The 24360-nt window shown below is 37.0% G+C and overlaps 2 protein-coding genes across 15 annotated transcripts in view; one reads left to right on the top strand and one right to left on the bottom strand.

Annotated features, from left to right (window-relative positions):
- LOC105490614 (family with sequence similarity 227 member B) overlaps positions 1 to 6432 on the bottom strand; it is a 283260-nt gene extending 276828 nt beyond the window's left edge. For 4 of the 10 annotated variants that reach the window (XR_011625306.1, XR_011625305.1, XM_011756416.3 and 1 more), the window contains exon 1: positions 6143 to 6429. The gene's annotated coding sequence lies outside the window, so the exon portion shown is untranslated. Of the gene's footprint in view, positions 1 to 5638; positions 5696 to 6142 lie in introns of all 10 variants that reach the window. The other 6 variants (XM_071099373.1, XM_011756439.3, XM_024795556.2 and 3 more) reach the window with 6 other exon arrangements.
- A 55-nt stretch (positions 6433 to 6487) lies between these two features.
- The window catches only part of LOC105490629 (DTW domain containing 1), a 96607-nt gene continuing 78734 nt past the window's right edge, over positions 6488 to 24360 (top strand). For 2 of the 5 annotated variants that reach the window (XM_071099377.1, XM_011756449.2), the window contains exons 1-4: positions 6492 to 6630; positions 10589 to 10907; positions 17511 to 17654; positions 19846 to 20104. In XM_071099377.1, the coding sequence (XP_070955478.1) occupies positions 10644 to 10907; positions 17511 to 17654; positions 19846 to 20104 (667 nt within the window). In that variant the 5' untranslated portion in view covers positions 6492 to 6630; positions 10589 to 10643. Of the gene's footprint in view, positions 6631 to 6679; positions 6702 to 7174; positions 7952 to 10588; positions 10908 to 17510; positions 17655 to 19845; positions 20105 to 24360 lie in introns of those variants that run through there. The other 3 variants (XM_071099376.1, XM_024795579.2, XM_011756461.2) reach the window with 3 other exon arrangements.

Genomic DNA, 24360 nt, shown 5'->3' with positions numbered 1-24360 from the left:
ACATTGATTTTGTATCCTGAGACTTTGCTGAAGTTTCTTATCAGCTTAAGGAGATTTTGGGCTGAGACAATGGGGTTTTCTAAATATACCATCATGTCATCTGCAAACAGGGACAATTTGACTTCTTCTTTTCCTAACTGAATACCCTTTATTTCGTTCTCTTGCCTGATTGCCCTAGCCAGAACTTCCAACACTATGTTGAATAGGAGTGGTGAGAGAGGGCATCCCTGTCTTGTGCCAGTTTTCAAATGGAATTTTTCCAGTTTTTGCCAATTCAGTATGATATTGGCTGTGGGTTTGTCATAAACAGCTCTTATGATTTTGAGATACATTCCATCAATACCGAATTTATTGAGAATTTTTAGCATGAAGGGCTGTTGAATTTTGTCAAAGGCCTTTTCTGCATCTATTGAGATAATCATGTGGTTTTTGTCTTTGGTTCTGTTTATATGCTGGATTACGTTTATTGATTTGCGTATGTTGAACCAGCCTTGCATCCCAGGGATGAAGCCCACTTGATCATGGTGGATAAGCTTTTTGATGTGCTGCTGGATCCGGTTTGCCAGTATTTTATTGAGGATTTTTGCATTGATGTTCATCAGGGATATTAGTCTAAAATTCTCTTTTTTTGTTGTGTCTCTGCCAGGCTTTGGTATCAGGATGATGTTGGCCTCATAAAATGAGTTAGGGAGGATTCCCTCTTTTTCTATTGATTGGAATAGTTTCAGAAGGAATGGTACCAGCTCCTCCTTGTACCTCTGGTAGAATTCAGCTGTGAATCCATCTGGTCCTGGACTTTTTTTGGTTGGTAGGCTATTAATTATTGCCTCAATTTCAGGGCCTGCTATTGGTCTATTCAGGGATTCAGCTTCTTCCTGGTTTAGTCTTGGGAGAGTGTAAGTGTCCAGGAAATTATCCATTTCTTCTAGATTTTCTAGTTTATTTGCATAGAAGTGTTCATAGTATTCTCTGATGGTAGTTTGTATTTCTGTGGGGTCGGTGGTGATATCCCCTTTATCATTTTTTATTGCGTCTATTTGATTCTTCTCTCTTTTTGTATTAGTCTTGCTAGCGGTCTATCAATTTTGTTGATCTTTTCAAAAAACCAACTCCTGGATTCATTGATTTTTTGGAGGATTTTTTGTGTCTCTATCTCCTTCAGTTCTGCTCTGATCTTAGTTATTTCTTGCCTTCTGCTAGCTTTTGAATGTGTTTGCTCTTGCTTCTCTAGTTCCTTTAATTGTGATGTTAGAGTGTCAATTTTAGATCTTTCCAGCTTTCTCTTGTGGGCATTTAGTGCTATAAATTTCCCTCTACACACTGCTTTAAATGTGTCCCAGAGATTCTGGTATGTTGTATCTTTGTTCTCATTGGTTTCAAAGAACATCTTTATTTCTGCCTTCATTTCGTTATGCACCCAGTAGTCATTCAGGAGCAGGTTATTCAGTTTCCATGTAGTTGAGCGGTTTTGATTGAGTTTCTTAGTCCTGAGTTCTAGTTTGATTGCACTGTGGTCTGAGAGACAGTTTGTTATAATTTCTGTTCTTGTACATTTGCTGAGGAGTGGAGTGCTTACTGTCCAAGATAATTTATAGATTCAATGCCATCCCCATCAAGCTACCAATGAGTTTCTTCACAGAATTGGAAAAAACTGCTTTAAAGTTCATATGGAACCAAAAAAGAGCCCGCATTGCCAAGACAATCCTAAGTCAAAAGAACAAAGCTGGAGGCATCATGCTACCTGATTTCAAACTATACTACAAGGTTACAGTAACCAAAACAGCATGGTACTGGTACCAAAACAGAGATATAGACCAATGGAACAGAACAGAGCCCTCAGAAATAATACCACACATCTACAGCCAGCTGATCTTTGACAAACCTGAGAAAAAGAAGAAATGGGGAAAGGATTCCCTATTTAATAAATGGTGCTGGGAAAATTGGCTAGCCATAAGTAGAAAGCTGAAACTGGATCCTCTCCTTACTCCTTATACGAAAATTAATTCAAGATGGATTAGAAACTTAAATGTTAGACCTAATACCATAAAAACCCTAGAAGAAAACCTAGGTAATACCATTCAGGACATAGGCATGGGCAAGGACTTCATGTCTAAAACACCAAAAGCAATGGCAACAAAAGCCAAAATTGACAAATGGGATCTCATTAAACTAAAGAGCTTCTGCACAGCAAAAGAAACTACCATCAGAGTGAACAGGCAACCTACAGAATGGGAGAACATTTTTGCAATCTACTCATCTGACAAAGGGCTAATATCCAGAACCTACAAAGAACTCAAACAAATTTACAACAAAAAAACATACAATCCCATCAAAAAGTGGGCAAAGAATATGAACAGACATTTCTCAAAAGAAGACATTCATACAGCCAATAGACACATGAAAAAATGCTCATCATCACTGGCCATCAGAGAAATGCAAATCAAAACCACAATGAGATACCATCTCACACCAGTTAGAATGGCAATGATTAAAAAATCAGGAAACAACAGGTGCTGGAGAGGATGTGGAGAAACAGGAACACTTTTACACTGTTGGTGGGATTGTAAACTAGTTCAACCATTATGGAAAACAGTATGGTGATTCCTCAAGGATCTAGAACTAGAAGTACCATATGAGCCAGCCATCCCATTACTGGGTATATACCCAAAGGATTATAAATCATGCTGCTATAAAGACACATGCACACGTATGTTTATTGCGGCACTATTCACAATAGCAAAGACTTGGAATCAACCCAAATGTCCATCAGTGACAGACTGGCTTAAGAAAATGTGGCACATATACACCATGGAATACTACGCAGCCACAAAAAAGGATGAGTTTGTGTCCTTTGTAGGGACATGGATGCAGGTGGAAACCATCATTCTCAGCAAACTATCGCAAGAACAGAAAACCAAACACCGCATGTTCTCACTCATAGGTGGGAACTGAACAATGAGATCACTTGGACTCGGGAAGGGTAACATCATACACCGGGGCCTATCATGGGGAGGGGAGGGGGGGAGGGATTGCATTGGGAGTTATACCTGATGTAAATGACGAGTTGATGGGTGCTGATTAGTTGATGGGTGCAGCACACCAACATGGCACAAGTATACATATGTAACAAACCTGCATGTTATGCACATGTACCCTAGAACTTAAAGTATAATAAAAAAAATTTTTTAAAAATCACAGTTTATTATTTCACAGGTCTAGAGGTCAGGAATCTGAAATGGGTCTGCAGGGCTATGCTCTTTTCATGTTTTGTGTGTGTGTATGTGACGGAGTTTCACTCTTGTTGCCCAGCATAGTAAATTTACTTGCGTAACAAAAAAACGCAAAATATCGATGGTTTAATACACATAATTTTTTTTCTCCCAGAAGATCTTTTTGTGAGAAAGGGGGCTTCTAGCAGTCCCCTGCTATTCTTTGCTCAGAACTCCTCCCTCTATCTTCAAAGCCAGCAGTGTAGAATCTTCTCCCCTCTCTTGACATCTTGTCTCCCTCTTATAAGGACTCTTTGATTATGTCCAGCCATCCAGATAATCCAGGGTAATTTTCCCCATCTCCTTAATCACATATGCAGTTCCTTTTGCCATATAAGATAAAATATCAATAGGTTCTTAAGATTAGGATATAGACATATTTGGGGGTCATTATTCTGTCTACTACACTCCTATTTACCTTTTTTCAGGAAGGCATTAGAGGATGTAGTTCATTTTTAAAAAGGGATTAAACAAAGAAAAAGGAAACAAGTGATCTAACACACAGGAGAACAGTATTACATTGCAGAAACCAGCAATCCTGAATAAACTAAAGGTTGTAATGCTGTAGGAAGAGTATTTGTAAGGAAAAAAAAAATCTACTGGATTATCTGATGTATTTCACTGTGATGCTTTAGCAGTTTGCCAAAGTGTTTGAGGACAGATTAATAATACGTTAAAAATGGCAGTTATTAAGAGAAAGGAAAGTAAAAGGTTGTATTAAAAGTGAATGTGATCTTAATATGCTATGTGCCTTGGGGTTGAATGACATTTACCTAGACAGTAGTGATAACACTAAACGTTGATTTAGCCAAAGCCTATGATATCACTATATTGATAGGTAAAGGGACAAGAAGAGTGTATGAGGTAGAGAGGGAATGTTCACACACTTGGAGGTGGTACTGTTATAAAAGACCTATATCACTGCCTTCCGTAGGAGAAAGTCAATGGGTAATGTCTGAAATTGGAAAACCAAGAAATTGCAATGTAAGTATATTTAGACATAGTGGATAATAGACAAAATATTTAAAACACTTGAATTTTCCTTTGGTGAGCAGAATTGAGAATAGAGTAGAAGGGTTGGAGACTACAGGGTTTTCTTTAACCTCAGAATGTGGCAAACTGTTAGTGCTCACCAATATGTGTGTGTTTCTCTACATTTCCCAGAATCCCCTGCAGTTAAAGTGGGGGCCTTGGGACTAAATTCTGGCCAACAGAATGTGGCCAAATTGATATATGTTATTTTTAGGGTTGACGTTGGGTGATTCGCCATACTTTCTTTCTTGTCAGATAAGCTAGTCCTAGAAGGCAGCAGAACCATTAAAAATAAAAACGTTTGGCCTTGAATTTAACATTTCATCTGACTAGAAATAGCCAAAATGGATCTTTTGTGAGAAAAAAGACAAAACAAAACATGTATTAAACTGTTGATATTTTGGGGTTTTCTGTTACAGAAGTAAATTCACTATGCTGGTTTTAAAACATCGACAAGATTTGCCAATCCTTTGAGAAGAGGGATCTATGTCTCCTTTCCTAAAATGCAACAGGACTTTGACACACTTGTAAGCAAAAGAAAGTGAGGGAAGTAGCACCGTGTTACTTTTTGAGGCAAGGTCAGAAAAGGTCAGGCAATTTTTGCTTTGTTCATTGCAACCACTCCCTTTGGAGCTCTGAGTTTAAGCTAAGAAGTCTGACTACCTTGCTGCCATACTGTGAGGAAACCCCGGCCATATAGTTACAGAAGCTCTGCTAGCATGCCTACTCTAGTCTTTCTGAGTTACCAAAGAAAAGCTGATGACTGTGCCCTACTGACAACATCACCTGTGAACATAATAAAATGGTTATTTTAAGCCACCATATTTTGGAGTAATTTATTACATACAATAGCAACCCAATGCTCAATCTAACAAATAGTATCATTTACTTTTTAATCTGTGCAATTTAACTATTTTGATAAAACTTAAGAGTTAAGCTAAAAAGGAAAATGGGTGTGAATTACTTATTCCTGGCTTATAGACTTTGCTATTCTACTTTCCCTACCCAGAAAGTTCACCTTTCTCCCTAAATCACTGGCTTTCAAACTTTTTAGAGTTTGAAATACACTAAGAAATACATTTTACAAACAAGCCCTAGTGCACACATACATGCATATATATAATTAAAAGCTCCATACAGTAGCACTTTACTAAGTAACACTAAATTTACTTACATGCACTGATATTTCCAATCTATATTGTTTCAATTTTTTTTTTAAGTGTAAAGAGATTTCCTTGCTTACAAATGGGTCAAGACCTCCACTAATGGGGTCCCACACAATCCCCTTTCCAGTTGAAAACACTATCCTAAACCTAAATCATTCTTCAAGGCCTTACCCAAGTTCGAAAAAGAAGCCTTTATTGACCACTCCATTCTCAGCTTTCTTGAAATTCCTGTAATGTATTCAGTTGCATTTTTTAATCTCAGTAGTAAGAATATTGCATTTTCTGTACTTAAATTTAACATGCTTTACTTGATATCGTGAGCACTTCTAGGGCATTGTAATGTCCTTTATCTACCACTCGATAAATTCAGAGTGCTCAATAAAACATTGCTCAGCATTTGACCATTGTGTTTTAAAATCTTAGTTGTTAGAGTGCACTTCAGTTTGGGCATTCTTTGGGGAGAGGCACTGACAAATGTTCTAATAACTAACTCATCCACATATTATACTTCAAACTGGAAAAACACACAAAATAGTTTTAACTCTATATGCGTGTTTTTATGCAAACTAAATCATAAAGATACAAATGATTTTTCTAATAGCTTTCATTACCACACAGCGCACGAAATAATGATATTGATATAGCCACGAAAGAGTAATATAACCAAGTTCTCACAACTAAAATATCTTTGAGGTGGGCAAAATGCCAACTTTTCTCTGGGATCAACATTTCTTCACAACTCACTGCAACTACGCCTTGAAAGTATGTTTCGAGAACCGCTTCCCAATTATGTTGTCCCAGAAAGAATCGAGAGGAAACCGGGTGAAAGGCTGCGAGGCTTGAGGCGGGTCCCAGACGAACGCGGCCCTGCCCCACGCCAGAGCCTCTCAGAAGTGCGACACCGCCGCAGAGAGAGAGGCTGAGGCGGAACTTCCAGTCTAACCCCGCCCCGCTGTCTTCCCAGCCTTTTGCTTAGGCCGCACGGTCTGCGTTGTGCGCGGCCCCAGCCCTAGCAACGACTCCAGTAACTGCCTGGCTCCTCCCTCTGGTGTCTCCGGGAAAGCGCTCCGTCTGGTCCGTTCGCTATCACGGCCCGGTGCGTGGCTCGGGCTCGGGGGGTGCAGGAGACGCGTGGAGCTGTTCGAGGACTCGCGGGTGTGCAGGTCTGAGTACCACTCCGATCCCTGGTGGAGGTCTCCGCGCCTCTCTGGAGACCAGTGGTCTGGCCCCAGAGGTGCGGCCGCGGGAAGTGGACATTCTTTGTCAGGACCCTAGCGGAGGTCGCGCTGGGTGTCGCCTGTGAGGGGGATCCTCGGTCCCTGCGCGGTCTCTTGCTTTTTTTAGGATCTTGCGGGCCCTTTGGGGAAAAGGTTTCCAAATTTTACCTCAAAAAAAAAAAAAAAATTGTTTTTCCTACCAATAATTTTTGGTGCATTCCGCCCCAACGAAAAATATGTCCTGGCAAAGTCAGTTCCCTAGGAACCCCATACTTTATTTTATTTTTTTTTAGTATTTGGAGTGGTTTGTGGGGGTTTGGTTATTACGGAAGGGGAAGCGTAGTACAGACGTAGAATTAGCGATGCCATGCAGTGTAGTTAAAATATTGAGGTTGTGGTTACATAATAAAAGAGCCTTTTCTTACGTCTAAATTATTTATTGGGAATGTAGGACAAATAAGGAAGTATATTAACATTTTTCGGTCACCAGGTCCACAAAGTTGGATGGTAAAATCGATACTTTAGATCGCAGCATTTAAGGACTAACCCAATGCACCATGAAAAGGAAGGCAAGACAGTCTGCTACCATATGGCGGGTGGTGTGGGAGGGGCCGTTGATCCTGTATAAAAAAGAGTACTACCTTGGATTGTGAAAAATGAATGTTGGAACTGTAGGTCCAAGTTCTTAAAAATACTCTAGACTAAAGAAAAATTGTTTTTTTTTCCTAATACTGAATTGGTCCACAATACAGTACAGGGGAGTCTATATAATGTTCCATTGGGAGGTGAGTCAGCTTGCAATAATGGAAGAGGTAGAAGCTTTTTCTGTTATTATTTTGGGAAAAAAAAAATTGCCAGCCTGCCACTTGTGCTAGGCTGCAGATGGCCCATAAAGATAGTTTGTCAGATACTTCAGTAGTGAGATGCTTCCTGGATGTGTTTTGCAGAATGGTTTTGATTTAGTTAACTAGTGTTTGTTGAGTGCCTCCTGTTGCCTAAGAATCAGTAATAGGTGAGATAGGTGAGATCGGGGAAGGAATCTGCTCTTACAGAGTTGAATGGGAGAGGGGATAGATTCGCTAAAATACCTCCACAATAAATGCATTTTTCCATGTCAAATATGTGGAACTAATAATAAGTACTCAAAGATAAAGAGATTTAAGACATTGCTGTGACCCATCTATGAGTTAATAAGGAACTGAATTAGAGTCCTGACTTTGAGGGTGAAGATAGAGGATTACGTACAAGGTAGAATTGATGCAACTTGGTGAGTATAATTAATTTGGGGTGGAAATTGAGTAGAAGGAGGAATAAAAAATTAATGTATTTTTAGCCTTAAGTTCCAGAATGATGGACGCACCATCAAGGTGTTAAAATTGTTAGTTCCTTAGGAATAGTCTTTATGTTTTCTAAGTATTTCTAGCCCCCATGACTCAAATTGTATTTCCTTGCACATATTTGATGTTAACAAGTATGTTTTAAAGATTTTAAATAACCCCATTTGCAACAAATGATTTACTCACAGTTGAGACAGGTTGTTGGCTAGGTTAGGACAGATACCCTGATCATGTAGTTTCAGAGACCGTTGGAGGAAGCTGCCCATGATTTACGATTGCTGGCCTCTTCTGCGTGGCCACCTCAGCCGTAAGTGAGAGAATGTAGGTGAACTAGGAGGTGGAGCCATAAACATTTCTCTTTTACTGTCTTACAGGTATTTGTGGTGGTTGATTTTTTGTAGAGGAAGGTTATTTATATAAGGTTTCACTAATATCCATTTAGTTATGTGGATAGCAGGTCTGTGAACTGCAAAGTGTTATTTCTGAGGTATCTCTAGGAGGAATGCATGTCGAGGGTCCTAGGATAACTCCAAAAACTCACCAATAGTTTTCTGTTAAATGTCAGGCAACCACAGTAACTTTCATGACATCCACAGGGACTGCATTTTTCAATCCCACTATACTTGGTCCTTTGGCACATGCAGTCCCGCTAAATAGCTACTGGAATACCCAGGAAAATGAAGTCAGGTTAAGCTAGTCCAATCAAATTTCATTTTTTAGGATGAATCACATCATCTGAATAACTCAGGACTATTAAAGCCTCAAAATGTTTCTCCGTAAGAACCTCAGGCAACACCAGGACAAACCCAAAGAGAGTTTGGGTGAAACTTAGCTTCTTATGTGCAGCAAAGAGATGCCAACAGAGCATTTGCAACTCTCATTTCTGGGGACTATTAGGATCTCTTCCCAAACTTTTTTTTCTCTGTTTTAGAGATGGGATCTCACTTTGTTGTCCAGACTATTCTCAAACTCCTGTGCTCAAGTAATCCTCCCACCTTAACCTCCCAAATGCTAGTATTAAAGGCATGAGCCACCAAGCCCCGCCCTTCCCAAGCTTGGAACTTCTTTACCTGGGTCGCAGATGGACTCTAGGAGAGCTCCAAACCTCCTGAAATTGTGTGCAAAATATTGTGTCTGTATATTCATCTAGGGATGAGGTTTACGATTTTCATGTGATTCCTAAAAGAATCTGAGGTTCAAGAAAAGAGGGCATCTTAATATCCTGCACTTTTAGTCATTTAGGGCATGGTCACAAAGATCAAAGCCATTTTTAGGCAGGTGATTTGGAGTGACAGAAGTAGGTAAGATTTTCTATTTGTGTGTTAGGAAGAAGGGTTTGGACCATTGTTCTTAAATACTGCTTTCTTACCCAAAATGTAAATCTGTACCTAATCAGTACACAGCAAAAATATTTACTGTATTTTGGTTTTCCCCTTGGGTACATTTGGCTAGTACCTTTTTCTACTATAACCGGCATCTTTGCATCTCCTTATTTGGGTCTCAAGCTCACTGGAATTTACAATTTTAAAAAAAAAAAAATTCATTTGATGAGTAATTAAATTAGTGCCACTAACTTCTTCTCAGCAAATTATGTTGTATTTTATGTTCCTCTGGACTTTTCACTTTCTATATGGGAGACCACAAAACATGTCCTGCTCGAGTCACAGCATTCCTCTTGTCACTGTTTCTACTTAAAGTGCCTGGAGCTTCGTAGTTAAACCACAATGCCAGAAGGCTTTATAATAGGAGAATTATTTTATAGCTGTGGCATGCATATCAAATCAATAGGGCACCAGTGTTGTTTCTCCCTTGAAAGATATCTTCCTTACAGGGTATGCAGATAACAATTTTGGCAGCCATCACCCTTTGAAGAAAATATTAAGTGGGAAAGTTATTTTACCATTTTTCTCTAGTTCTAAAGAATCAGAATGATGTATGTTTTTAAAAAGCATAAATTCTTAGAGTAAGTGGACATTAATGTTACTCTGTAAATTTTTAAGATTTATAAAATAATATATTTTACCTTACAGGATAATTTATAAATTATAATGAGTAGTAGGTGCCTCTTATTTTTTATTGGATATTTAGTTGTATATGTATATGCACACTTGTACACACACACATATGTAGTGTGTGTTTTAAGTTGGAGAGGGCTATATCTTTTAGAACATAACCAACTAAATTTTGCCAATCCCACTAGAATCTTCTATTTTTCATTAATGTCAGTTCAAAGTCAGAGCCAACAGGTTAAATACATTCCTGTCTGATACTAACATGAAACCATTGCATTCCTAATATCTGGAAAACAAAATTGCCATCTCTGGAACAAAAAAAGCGTTCTTGAAAAATGGATTCTCAGTACCTGAACTTTATATTTGAAATACCTTTGAGTTTATTGCTTTTAATCTTATGTTTTAAAGTATGCCAATTTGGTGGTTTAAAACATGTTTAATAAGTACTAAAACAGCACACAATTGTGACTTAAGTTGAGTAATTTTCTTTGTAGACTGAGTAAAATGTTTTCTGTTTTTATTTTGCCTTCTCTTGACACTTTTTTTTTTTTACAGTGCACCTATGATATGTGTTTTAGAAATAGCTGTTAAACTTTGGTTTGAATGAAGAATGTCTCTCAATTCACCTATATTTCTCAAACGAAGTGAAGAAAATAATTCAAAATTTGTGGAAACAAAACAGTCACAAACTACTTCCATAGCTTCAGAAGATCCCCTTCAAAACTTATGTTTAGCATCTCAAGAAGTTCTTCAAAAAGCTCAGCAAAGTGGGAGATCAAAATGTCTCAGATGTGGTGGTTCCAGAATGTTCTACTGCTATACATGTTATGTTCCAGTTGAAAATGTACCTATTGAACAGATTCCACTTGTGAAGGTTAGTAAGAAATTTAATTGTTTGAAAGTATGAAAATAGATTTTTAAAAAACATGTATACCTACTCTAATTGATAAACTTAATAAATAATGTTATTATTTATTAAGTTCCTGTCCCTGTGTCCTTCCCTTATTGGCTAGAGTTGGACCGCACAATCTAAACTGATTCCAGTTGGCTAAGACTTAAACTTTTCCAAATAGGGTAAATGCACGATTTGTAAAAGGAGGAGTTAGGAGTGGTCTGTCCGTTATAGTATAAGGCATTTCTGGACGTGTTTGGGCATGTCAGGGCACAACAAGAGTGGGAGGGTTGCTTGCAGGCTGGAAACGAGAGTACAAGGAGCTTGGGCTTCTGAACAAAGAACAAGAACATGGCACAAGTAAACCTTTTGAAGAGGAATTTATCATTGCTAACATTATGAAAACGAAGTGTATTTATGGAAAATTTAGTCCTGCAGACTACTAAACCTCTTGGTGTTTTTAATGAAACCCATTAATTTTTCATTAATGATTTAATTTATTTACAATATAAGAAAAAAATGTGTGATATAAACATATGAATACTAAAAAATAAGTTTATAGACACCCCGAAGGAGCTCCAAAAACTCATGTCTTTGGACTGCTTCTTGAGAAAACACTATTCTAGTAGAATTAGAGTTGATTTTTACCTAGGATTTTGTTACTTATCCTATACATGGGGATGGAGTAGATTTCATTGACCAAAATGAAAATAAAGTAAAATTTGAAAACTAAGACCAATTCCCTGGGCTGTGTGATTTTAGAGTGATTTTAAGCCTGATTTAAAAGGTCATTCGAATTGATTGCTTACCTTTATAGTTTTTGGTGTTTACCAAGACTACTTTTGTATAGGTAAAAGGTCTGTAGAACATCATGTCTGCATAATCAAAGAAGAATTTATTATATATATGTTAACTTGTCTGACAGTATCCCAAACTTTAGGAGTAAATCAATTAATGTATAAAATTTGACTACTGTTTATTAACACTTTAGAGAGACTAAACTCTACACATGGACTCATTAGAACTTTCCAGTAAAAAAAATGAGTTGTAGCTATATTTTAAAATATTTGTTTTGATGATTTTAAATTTCATTTAAATTTGAAGTAAGAAAAGTACTTTGACACTCATATTTTGTTTGAATTTCAATTTAGCCTATATCATCTTGGCCAGTCCATGGTCTCCTCTGCGTCTAAAATCACATATATAGGCTAATGGAAAGTTTACTAGCCAAGAATAAGTAAGTGTGGAATTTAAGCTTCACAGTTTGCTCAGAAAAACCAAGAACTTGAGGGTAATAATTATTTTCAAGTTTCCCATTATCTTACAGGAATGTTACATTTTGAAGTATGGTTTTTGAAGTATACGTAGAATTATTATATCTTACATTTCTCTCATAGCCACATAAAGAAGGGATTCCATTAAAAGTTTTATCCTAAGGTGTATTATATTAAAAAATGGATTGCATATTATAATAATAAAAATCAGTAATGTAGTTACAGGGCTGATATTTTCATAGATATTTAATATTAGAGGGTATTTTCCAAATCAGTGGTCTAATATACACCATTTAATAGAAATGACTCAAGACATTAGTGTTTGATCATCTCTAGATGGTCTAGACTGTGCAGAGTTTTCTAAAGTGTTTATATTTTAATGGCCTTGTATGAAAGTTGATACTTTAATATACATTAATGGTAATAACAACTCTGCAAAATGTTCTTTCTAATTTTTATTTTTATTTTAACAAATCATTCAGCATTTGCTTTTAGATAGCCTACTTAGAAAGGGAGGATGACAATATAATGAGTAATTCCCTCCCAATTTTAGTCTAGGGAATGCATTCATAAATATAGTCATACGTCTCCTAATGACAGGGATACATCCTGAGAAATGTGTCCTCAGAAATGAGTCGTTAGGCAAATTCACTGTTGTGCGAACATCTTAGATGTACTTACACAACCTTCATAGCATAGCCTACTACACACGTGGGCTATACCTATGGCTCCTAGCCTACAAAATCTGTTCAGCATGTTGCTGTACTGCATACTGTACGTAGTTGTACACACAATGATATTAGTGTATCTAAACAAATATAAGCATAGAAACGTACAGTAGAAGTACAGTATAAAAATAGTAATCTTTTATGGGCACTTAGCATGAATGGAGTTTGCAGGACTGGAAGTTGTTCTTGGTGAGTCAATGGTGAGTTATGAGTGAATGTGAAGGCCTGTGATATTACTGTACACTATTGTAGTTTTTATAAACACTGTATACTTAGGGTACACTACATTTATGAAAAATATTTTTCTTCAATAATAAGCTTACTGTGACTTTTTTACTTTATAAGCTTTTTTAAAAACTTGTGATAACACTTAACTTTAAACATAAACACATTGTACAGCTGAACAAAAATATTTTATTTCTTTATATTCTTATCCTATAACCTTTTTCCTATTTTTATTGTTTATTTATTTTTACTTTTTAAACTTTTTTGTTGAAAACTAAGACACAAACACATTACCCTAGGCTTACACAGTGTCAGGATCATCAGTGTCACGGTCTTCTTCCACCTCCACATCTTGTCCCACTGGAAGCTCTTCCGGGGCAATGTATGGAGCTGTCATCTCCTGTGATAGCAATGCCTTCTTCTGGAATACCTCCTTAAGGACCTGCCTGAGGCTGTTTTACAGTTAACATTTCTTTTTTCTAATTAGGATGAGTAACTCTAAAACTAAAAAAATTAAGTGTAGTATAGTAAATACATAAACCAGTAACAGATTTATATTATCATTATTAAGCATTTATTGTATAGCATGCTTTTTTATGACTGGCAGTGCAGTAGGTTTGTTTACATCAGGATCCTTGCAAGCATATGAGTACTGCACTATGGTACAATGTTACAATGGTTACACTTCAGTAGGCCATAGGAATTTAGAACCTAGAATTTAAAAGGCTCTCTTGGGGAAAGTTGATAATCCCATGGGAAAATGCTGAGGTCTCCTTGTCAGTAGCATTTTGATAAACTTGGGTGGAAAGATTTGTGGTAAGTCTCTTTTATAAAACATAGGTGTTAGAGAGCTGATTGATATTCTTTACTTGTTTGAAAACAGAACGCCTCTACTAAGACTGCCCTCTGGTCAACACTATTTTTTTTTTTTTTTTAAACACAGTTAAGCTTTAATGTCCATACGAAGCCTCAGAGCAGTGTTTTTGTAGCTTGTAAAAAAGCAAAAATTTTTTTTCTTTCTTTCTTTTTTTTTTATTTTTATACTTTAAGTTCTTGGATATATGTGCAGAACTTGCAGTTTTGTTATATAGATATAAACATGCCATGGTGGTTTGCTGCACCCATCATCTACATTAGGTATTTGTCCTAATGCTATCCCTCCCCTAGCCCCCCACCCCCAGACAGGCTCCAGTGTGTGATGTTCCCCTGCCTGTGTCCATGTGTTCTCATTGTTCAACTCCCACTTACGAATGAGAACATGCGTTGTTTGGTTGTTTGGTTTTCTGTTCCTGTGTGGTCAACACTATTATTGTTACTCTGTACTCTTGTCATTATTTAAGAAATAATCTTCTTTTAACATGTGTGAACTAGAACACAAACATGGATTTCCATGATTTGATCTGTTTCCGTGCTTTGATTTTATGATGCGAGAGATCTCATGCTCATGGAGAACTAACAATACCTGGATTGTGTACAGGTTTTGCATAATTATATTATGCTTGCAGACTTTAGTTCATAAAGCTTTTTATTTTATCATATAATTAAAAAATAGGCTAGGCACATGATTTATAAAATTTGTCAATAACACTCCTCTGTTCTTAATATAAATGATACCCTCCAAGATAGCTAGCTGGTCAGAAATATTGATAACTTTTGGAATTTTCAACTTTACACATCAGTCATATAAGAAGGTCACTTTTATGATCTGCTTTCTTTTTCTTTTCTTGTCATGATCTGCTTTTTTTTCTTTTCTTATTTCCTACCTTCCCTCGGCTAAGATAATACTGACATGGTGCTCAGGGACCGTAGGGAGAGGGAAAATAGTGTCAACTGAAACCGATCGTCATGAGGAAATTCTGATGTAGTGTTCAGCCAGAAGTAGACTGACGTAAAATCATTTGTGAACTGCCTACTTAAATGGTAAATGTTCCGTAATTAGAAGTTGGTTTGATGATTAGAAGCAATTGGGCCTAACTTATAAATGATCATTGAGCCTAACTTATAAATGATCATTGGGCCTAACTTATAAATGATTGCTAGGCCTAAGCGGGGAGAGTAGGAGATACAGTGTTTGAAACCCTAATTGAAAACTATTTGTAGGCCAAGGTCCTCCTGGGGTGTGTTATTTTTACTGTTCTGTCCCCAACATAATTGTCCAGGGAGAAAAAAATTTGAAATTGGAATTATTTAGTAGCTGCTCCATTCAAAAATAGCTTTGGAACTAATGACACACACACAACATGGAAGAACCTCAAAATAACTATTCTTAGCTAAAGTCAAATGAAGAGTGTACACTGTATGATTTCATTTATATAAAATTCTAGACAGTACAAACTATAGTGGCAGTGGATTACTGATTGCCTGAGGAGGGCAGTGGTTGATGGTGAGAGGAGAAGGAAGAAGAGCATGAGAAGACTTGATAATGGCAAATCATTATTTTGACTGTAGCAATGGATTCAAGGATTTAATGTATGTTAAAACTTATTAGATTGTACACTTTAAATATGTACAGTTTAAGACGTAAGAAAAATAGTTTTGTCCTCCAGGGTAAAATAGTGTGCCCAGGGTAAATTCCTAGAATCCTACTTATTTAGTATGGGATGGGAACTTGGAGATGGTGGGAACTACTAAATAAAACAAAAGGTCATTTAAAAGCTGAAGTCAAGAACACATCTCCAGAGGGTTTCTTATATATAGTAAGGGAGATGTGACCTAGCATTTTTTTCATAATCATGGCTGAATGCAGTGCTTGTATAAGCATTACAAAGAGAGCTAAACCAAAAAGCCAAAGTGAAATAAGAAAAATATAATTTAAGAAATCCAAGAGAATATTATTTTTGCATAGAGACATGTTACAGACAATATCTATAACAAATAATGAAACTTTAAGGGAAATACTTAGGCAACAGGGGTCCCCAATCCCCAGACCACAGACCGGTACCAGTCCTAAGGAACCAGGCCACACACGAAGAGGTGAGCTGTTGGAGAGCAAGCAAAGTCTCTCTCTGTATTTACAGTCACTCCCCATCACTCACATTACCACCTGAGCTCTGCCTCCTGTCAGATCAGCGGCAGTGTTAGATTCTCATAGGAGCATGAACCCTGTTGTGAACTGTGCATACAAAGGACCTAGATTGCACGCTCCTTATGAGAATCTAATGCCTGAAGATCTGTCACTGTCTCCCATCACCCCCAGATGGGACCATCAAGTTGCAGGAAAACAAGCTCACGCTCCCACTGATTCTACATTATGGTGAGTTGTATAGTTATTTCATTATATATTATCATGTAATAATAATAGAAATAAAGTGCACAATAAGTGTAATGCGCTCGAATCATCCCCAAACCCTCTCCCCTAACCCTGGTCTAGGGAAAAATTGTCTTTCACGAAACCAGTCCTTCTTGGTGCCAGAAAGAATGGGGACTATTTAGGCAACATGATTTTGAAGAGAGTTTTGTGATATAAAGATTACACCTCTTAGACCTATTGTTACTATTTTTTAATTGATAATTATTTAATTTGTGCTGTTGAAAATGTGATGCCGAAAATCACGATGTTTCCTGCAAAGGATAACAGTTTTGACTTGAAAGTATGTATAAGGAACAGAATTTCAACTTGAATTTTAGATCTGAAACTTTTTGCCCAAACTTACGTTTCCTTTTAAAATAACATAAGAGGCCGGGTATGGTGGCTCACTCATAATCTGAACGCTTGGGAGGCTGAGACAGGCGGATCACTTGAGGTCAGGAGTTCAAGACCAACCTGGCCAACATGGTGAAAACCCATCTCTACTAAAAAAATACAACAATTAGCTGGGCATGGTGGCAGGTGCCTGTAATGCCAGCTACTTGGGAGGCTGAGGCAGAATTGCTTAACCCAGGAGACGGAGGTTGCAGTGAGCTGAGATCACACCACTGCACTCTAGCCTGGGTGGCAGAGTGAGAGTCCATTTCAAGATAAAGAAATAAAAATAAAATAAAATAGCATAAAATAGGCAAACCTAGAGTTTATAGGATTTATAAAAATGTCCTTGGCACATATAGTGAAATGCAAAGAATTGGAGTTAATATAACTTAAATGAAAATGACATTGGAGCTTTGCTTTAGGAGAAGATTCTATGTTAAATGAGTTGAAAATAGTTGTCCTAATACATGATTAACAATGCCAAGGAAGAAATTTGGGTTGGTTTTGTAACGATCACCATTCTTAATATTCTGGTATATCTTTTAAACCATATGTGTATATATAGAAATTTATTGTAAGCTTCCTATTTAGCTTTAAAGACCTTTTTTATTAACATAAAAATTAGAATGTTTATATATTTTTTATTTGTCCTTTTTTTTTTTTTTACCTTTAGCTTCCATTGAAGATTGACATCATTAAACATCCAAATGAAACAGATGGCAAAAGTACTGCTATACATGCAAAACTCTTAGCACCTGAATTTGTAAACATTTACACGTATCCTTGTATTCCAGAATATGAAGAAAAGGACCATGAAGTAGGCAACTTAGTTTTTATGACTCTTCACATTGGATATACAAATGAATTTTAACCTCCATTGCCTTTCTGATCTTACTCAAACATAATTTAATATTTTTCTTAATAAAGAATTATGCTTAGGTAGCATTAGACAATATACAGTTTATTTCATTGATATCTTCAAAGATCAGATGATTCTAGACTGCTATGCATTTTTGAGTCTGCATTTTATAGCTCTTCTGCCTTATTTCTTCAGGTTTTTACTCCTTGCCAATATTATTGTGCCTGCTTTTACTTTTTCTCTTCTCCTTCTCCTGTTTGTGCTACATATAGATGATCTAATTTGATGCAAACTGGGAAACCAGATTACAAATATTGTTGGAATTTCTCTAAAAGAAGAAAGACTGAGTTAGGATATTCAGGAATCCTCCTAAATTAAGAGCTTTAGCGCATAGCCTTTATAACATTTCTTTCAGCTGCTCAGAGGCCTTCCTTAGTCATTTTTAGATTCTTAATTGGTTTTCATGCAGTTGGAATTGTCACATTGGTGAGATATTATGGGTCTTCTTGGAGAAAAGTAATTTTACAATGTGTCTCAAAAAATTAGGCCTTGGGTACTAAAAGAAGCATGTAAAAGCCTTTTGGTCTCTTGGAGGCCATTTGTTGGTGTGGCTAATATAGAAACAAAATTAGAAATTAGTGTATTCATTTGTTCCAGGAAGAACTTGGTAAATTTTTACTTTTCTGTTTATATATCTTTTTTTGGTTGAGTTTATATAAAAAATTATGTTTGTAAATAATATCTGAGTTTTGGATCTAGGAAAATGTTTCTTCTCTGGTCAGCTAGACTCCATTTAAGTTGATTAAATAGAATGTAGTGCCATGTTCTGTAAGGAGATGAGATATGTTTATAATCTAAGAAAATTCAGAAGCCCTGGACTTTGCTAACCGGATATAGGGAGAAATATAGACATGTATTATGAATATTTAAAAACTTTGACAACTTTGAAATTTATAAAATTCAAGGTTTTTGCTTTTTAACAGAGTTTTGCTCTGTTGCCCAGGCTGGAATGCAGTGGCATGATCCCAGCTTGCTGTAGCCTTAAACTTCTGGGCCCAAGCAATCCCCGTACCTCAGGCTCCCGAGTAGCTGAGGCCATGGGAGTTGCACCACTACTCCCAGCTAATGTTTTTATTCTTTGTAGAGACAAGTCTCACTATGTTGCCCAGGCTGGGCTCGAACTGCTAGGGCTCAAGTGATCCTCTCACCTTGGCCTCCCAACGTGCTGGGATTACAGGCACTGTGCCCGACCAAGACTTTTTGTTACTTAATTTTATTTTATTATGATTTTGTTTTTATCTTTTTATTTAAAAAATTTGTATGCTCATTGAAGAAAATTTGGGAAATAAACATATGGGGATAAAATTCCCTTGATTCTCCAACGTTTATTCATTTAACAAATATTTACTTGGTGCCTGCTTTGTGCCAGGAGCTGTTCAGACATTGGAAGCTCTAATAATATAAATCTCAGTAAAAATGTGCCGAAAGAAAACAGGTATCATACTTGTAATTTTTCCTGGAAAGTTAGATTTTTTTCCTTTTAATTTTTCACTGTAATAAATATACTTAGATATTGTAAGTGTCTGTGTTTAGGTTTATTTTATTACATTCCCATAATGAAATGGTTGAACCAAAGGGTATGAATAATTTTAAGACTCTTGATTTAAATTGTCAAATTGCTTCCATGAAGAATTATGCTATTTAATCCTGCCCTCAAACCACCATTTCCTCACCAGCATTCACTGTATCATTTGTTTTATCTTTGGCTTATGATATAGATGCAAATGGCATTTAATCATTGAACAGTTTTCAGTGGTTCTTTTACAAAGTATCATGTACTTTGCTTTTTATCTTATGAAAAATTATATAATTTAATCTTTTTATTTCAAGTATGATTAACTTGGCATCTATCAGTCAGTGAATAACTTATTTTGAAATAATAGTTTTAATTAGTATATTATGATTATAAATTACTAGGGGAGAGCCAAAAACTTTACCATACATATTAAAGAACCATATACAATAGAACCAACCTAATGCTTGTTTCTCAGATATGTAACATGTCTTTCTTAAAATTTTAAGTCAATCAAAATTTATATATTTTGAAGATCATAGTAGCACACTGCTAACCCAATTTTCTTTGTTTTAGGTTGCACTCGTTTTTCCTGGACCTCAGTCTATCTCAATAAAAGATATTTCTTTTCATCTGCAAAAAAGGATTCAAAATAATGTTAGAGGCAAAAATGATGACCCTGACAAGCCATCTTTTAAACGCAAAAGAACTGAAGAACAACAGTTCTGTGATTTGAATGACAGCAAGTGCAAAGGCACACCACTGAAAAAAATTATATTTATAGATAGTACCTGGAACCAAACAAACAAAATATTCACTGATGAGCGACTTCAAGGTAAAAAAAAAAAAAAAATGTTTTTTTGGACTGTTCCTCCCTCAGACTTGTTTTGAAAAAGCTTCAAACTTATAGATAATTTGAAAGAAGAGTTGCATTGAATACCTATACATTTTGCCACGTTTACTTTATTTCTCTAGTTCTCTTTATTATATATGTGAGTGTGTATTTATATATTACATATATTTTTGATTGATCAATTAAGTTTCGGGCTTTGTAACACTTTACCCTTAAATATTAAGTATACATTTTCCTTTTTTTGTTTGAGACAGTCCCAGTCTGTTGCCCAGGCTGGAGTGCAATGGTGCAATCTTGGCTCACTGCAACCCTCCTCCTCCTGGGTTCAAGTGATCCTCCCACCTCAGCCTCCCAAGTAGCTGGGATTACAGGTGCCCACCACCACACCTGCCTAAATTTTGTGTTTTTAGTAGAGACAGGGATTCGCCATGTTGGCCAGGCTTGTCTCAGAAACTCCTGACCTCAGGTGATCCTCCTGCCATGGCCTCCCAAACTGCTGGGATTACAGGCATGAGCTACCATGTCCAGCCTAAGTGTACATTTTCTAAGAATAAGAATATTCTCCTATATTAATAAAGAATGACATCTCTTTTATAAACATCCTAATGGTGAACACATTTACTAAGAAGTTAGATCTTCTCTTTTGTTTTTTGTTTTTTGCCTTATAGGTTTGTTGTTGTTGTTTTCTAAGAGGGAGTCTTGCTCTGTTGCCTAGGCTGGCAGTGGCACAATCTTGGCTCACTGCAACCTCTGCCTCCTGGGGTCAGGCGATTCTCCTGCCTCAGCCTCGCTAATAGCTGAGATTACAGGCACACACCACCACTCCGGGCAAATTTTTTTTTTCTTTTCTTTTTTTTTTTTAATATATTTATTTTTATTATTATTATACTTTAAGTTCTAGGGTACATGTGCATAATGTGCAGGTTTGTTACATATGTATATTTGTACCATGTTGGTGTGGTGCACCCATCAACTCATCAGCACCCATCAACTCGTCATTTACATCAGGTATAACTCCCAATGCAATCCCTCCCTCCTCCCCCCTCCCCATGATAGGCCCCGGTGTGTGATGTTCCCCTTCCCAAGTCCAAGTGATCTCATTGTTCAGTTCCCACCTATGAGTGAGAACATGCGGTGTTTGGTTTTCTGTTCTTGCGATAGTTTGCTGAGAATGATGGTTTCCACCTGCATCCATGTCCCTACAAAGGACACAAACTCATCCTTTTTTATGGCTGCGTAGTATTCCATGGTGTATATGTGCCACATTTTCTTAATCCAGTCTGTCACTGATGGACATTTGGGTTGATTCCAAGTCTTTGCTATTGTGAATAGTGCCGCAATAAACATACGTGTGCATGTGTCTTTATAGCAGCATGATTTATAATCCTTTGGGTATATACCCAGTAATGGGATGGCTGGGTCATATGGTACTTCTAGTTCTAGATCCTTGAGGAATCGCCATACTGTTTTCCATAATGGTTGAACTAGTTTACAATCCCATCAACAGTGTAAAAGTGTTCCTATTTCTCCACATCCTCTCCAGCACCTGTTGTTTCCTGACTTTTTAATGATTGCCATTCTAACTGGTGTGAGATGTTATCTCATTGTGGTTTTGATTTGCATTTCTCTGATGGCCAGTGATGATAAGCATTTTTTCATGTGTCTCTTGGCTGTATGCATGTCTTCTTTTGAGAAATGTCTGTTCATATTCTTTGCCCACTTTTTGATGGGGTTGTTTGGTTGGTTGTTTTTTTGTTGTAAATTTGTTTGAATTCTTTGTAGGTTCTGGATATTAGCCCTTTGTCAGATGAGTAGATTGCAAAAATTTTCTCCCATTCTGTAGGTTGCCTGTTCACTCTGATAGTAGTTTCTTTTGCTGTGCAGAAGCTCTTTAGTTTAATTAGATCCCATTTGTCAATTTTGGCTTTTGTTGCCGTTGCTTTTGGTGTTTTAGACATGAAGTCCTTGCCCATGCCTATGTCCTGAATGGTATTACCTAGGTTTTCTTCTAGGGTTTTTATGGTATTATGTCTAACATTTAAGTCTCTAATCCATCTTGAATTAATTTTCGTATAAGGAGTAAGGAAAGGATCCAGTTTCAGCTTTCTACTTATCGCTAGCCAATTTTCCCAGCACCATTTATTAAATAGGGAATCCTTTCCCCATTTCTTCTTTTTCTCAAGTTTGTCAAAGATCAGCTGGCTGTAGATGTGTGGTATTATTTCTGAGGGCTCTGTTCTGTTCCATTGGTCTATATCTCTGTTTTGGTACCAGTACCATGATGTTTTGGTTACTGTATCCTTGTAGTATAGTTTGAAATCAGGTAGCGTGATGCCTCCAGCTTTGTTCTTTTGACTTAGGATTGTCTTGGCAATGCGGGCTCTTTTTTGGTTCCATATGAACTTTAAAGCAGTTTTTTCCAATTCTGTGAAGAAACTCATTGGTAGCTTGATGGGGATGGCATTGAGTCTATAAATTACCTTGGGCAGTATGGCCATTTTCATGATATTGATTCTTCCTATCCATGAGCATGGTATGTTCTTCCATTTGTTTGTGTCCTCTTTAATTTCACTGAGCAGTGGTTTGTAGTTCTCCTTGAAGAGGTCCTTTACATCCCTTGTAAGCTGGATTCCTAGGTATTTTATTCTCTTTGAAGCAATTGTGAATGGAAGTTCATTCATGATTTGACTCTCTGTTTGTCTGTTACTGGTGTATAAGAATGCTTGTGATTTTTGCACATTGATTTTGTATCCTGAGGCTTTGCTGAAGTTGCTTATCAGCTTAAGGAGATTTTGGGCTGAGACAATGGGGTTTTCTAAATATACAATCATGTCATCTGCAAACAGGGACAATTTGACTTCTTCTTTTCCTAACTGAATACCCTTGATATCTTTCTCTTGCCTGATTGCCCTAGCCAGAACTTCCAACACTATGTTGAATAGGAGTGGTGAGAGAGGGCATCCCTGTCTTGTGCCAGTTTTCAAAGGGAATTTTTCCAGTTTTTGCCAATTCAGTATGATATTGGCTGTGGCTTTGTCATAAATAGCTCTTATGATTTTGAGATACGTTCCATCAATACCGAATTTTTTGAGAATTTTTAGCATGAAGGGCTGTTGAATTTTGTCAAAGGCCTTTTCTGCATCTATTGAGATAATCATGTGGTTTTTGTCTTTGGTTCTGTTTATATGCTGGATTACGTTTATTGATTTGCATATGTTGAACCAGCCTTGCATCCCAGGGATGAAGGCCACTTGATCATGGTGGATAAGCTTTTTGATGTGCTGCTGGATCCGGTTTGCCAGTATTTTATTGAGGATTTTTGCATCGATGTTCATCAGGGATATGGGTCTAAAATTCTCTTTTTTTGTTGTGTCTCTGCCAGGCTTTGGTATCAGGATGATGTTGGCCTCATAAAATGAGTTAGGGAGGATTCCCTCTTTTTCTATTGATTGGAATAGTTTCAGAAGGAGTGGTACCAGCTCCTCCTCATACCTCTGGTAGAATTCAGCTGTGAATCCATCTGGTCCTGGACTTTTTTTGGTTGATAGGCTATTAATTATTGCCTCAATTTCAGAGCCTGCTATTGGTCTATTCAGGGATTCAGCTTCTTCCTGGTTTAGTCTTGGGAGAGTGTAAGTGTCCAGGAAATTATCCATTTCTTCTAGATTTTCTAGTTTATTTGCATAGAGGTGTTTATAGTATTCTCTGATGATAGTTTGTATTTCTGTGGGGTCGGTGGTGATATCCCCTTTATCATTTTTTATTGCGTCTATTTGATTCTTCTCTCTTTTCTTTATTAGTCTTGCTAGCGGTCTATCAATTTTGTTGATCTTTTCAAAAAACCAACTTCTGGATTCATTGATTTTTTGGAGGGTTTTTTGTGTCTCTATCTCCTTCAGGGTCTCTTGTAAGGCAGGCCTAGTGGTGACAAAATCTCTAAGCATTTGCTTATCTGTAAAGGATTTTATTTCTCCTTCACTTATGAAACTTAGTTTGGCTGGATATGAAATTCTGGGTTGAAAATTCTTTTGTGGTTTTATCTGCCTCTGGTCTTTGATGATGGTGACGTACTGATGGGGTTTTGGTGTGGGTGTCCTTCCTGTTTGTTAGTTTTCCTTCTAACAGTCAGGACCCTCAGCTGTAGGTCTGTTGGAGATTGCTTGAGGTGCACTCCAGACCCTATTTGCCTGGGTATCAGCAGCAGAGGCTGTAGAAGACAGAATATTGCTGAACAGTGA

This window comes from Macaca nemestrina, chromosome 7 (assembly GCF_043159975.1).
Source record: "Macaca nemestrina isolate mMacNem1 chromosome 7, mMacNem.hap1, whole genome shotgun sequence".
Lineage (NCBI taxonomy): Eukaryota > Metazoa > Chordata > Mammalia > Primates > Cercopithecidae > Macaca > Macaca nemestrina.
This window is presented reverse-complemented; position numbering and strand designations above follow the sequence as displayed.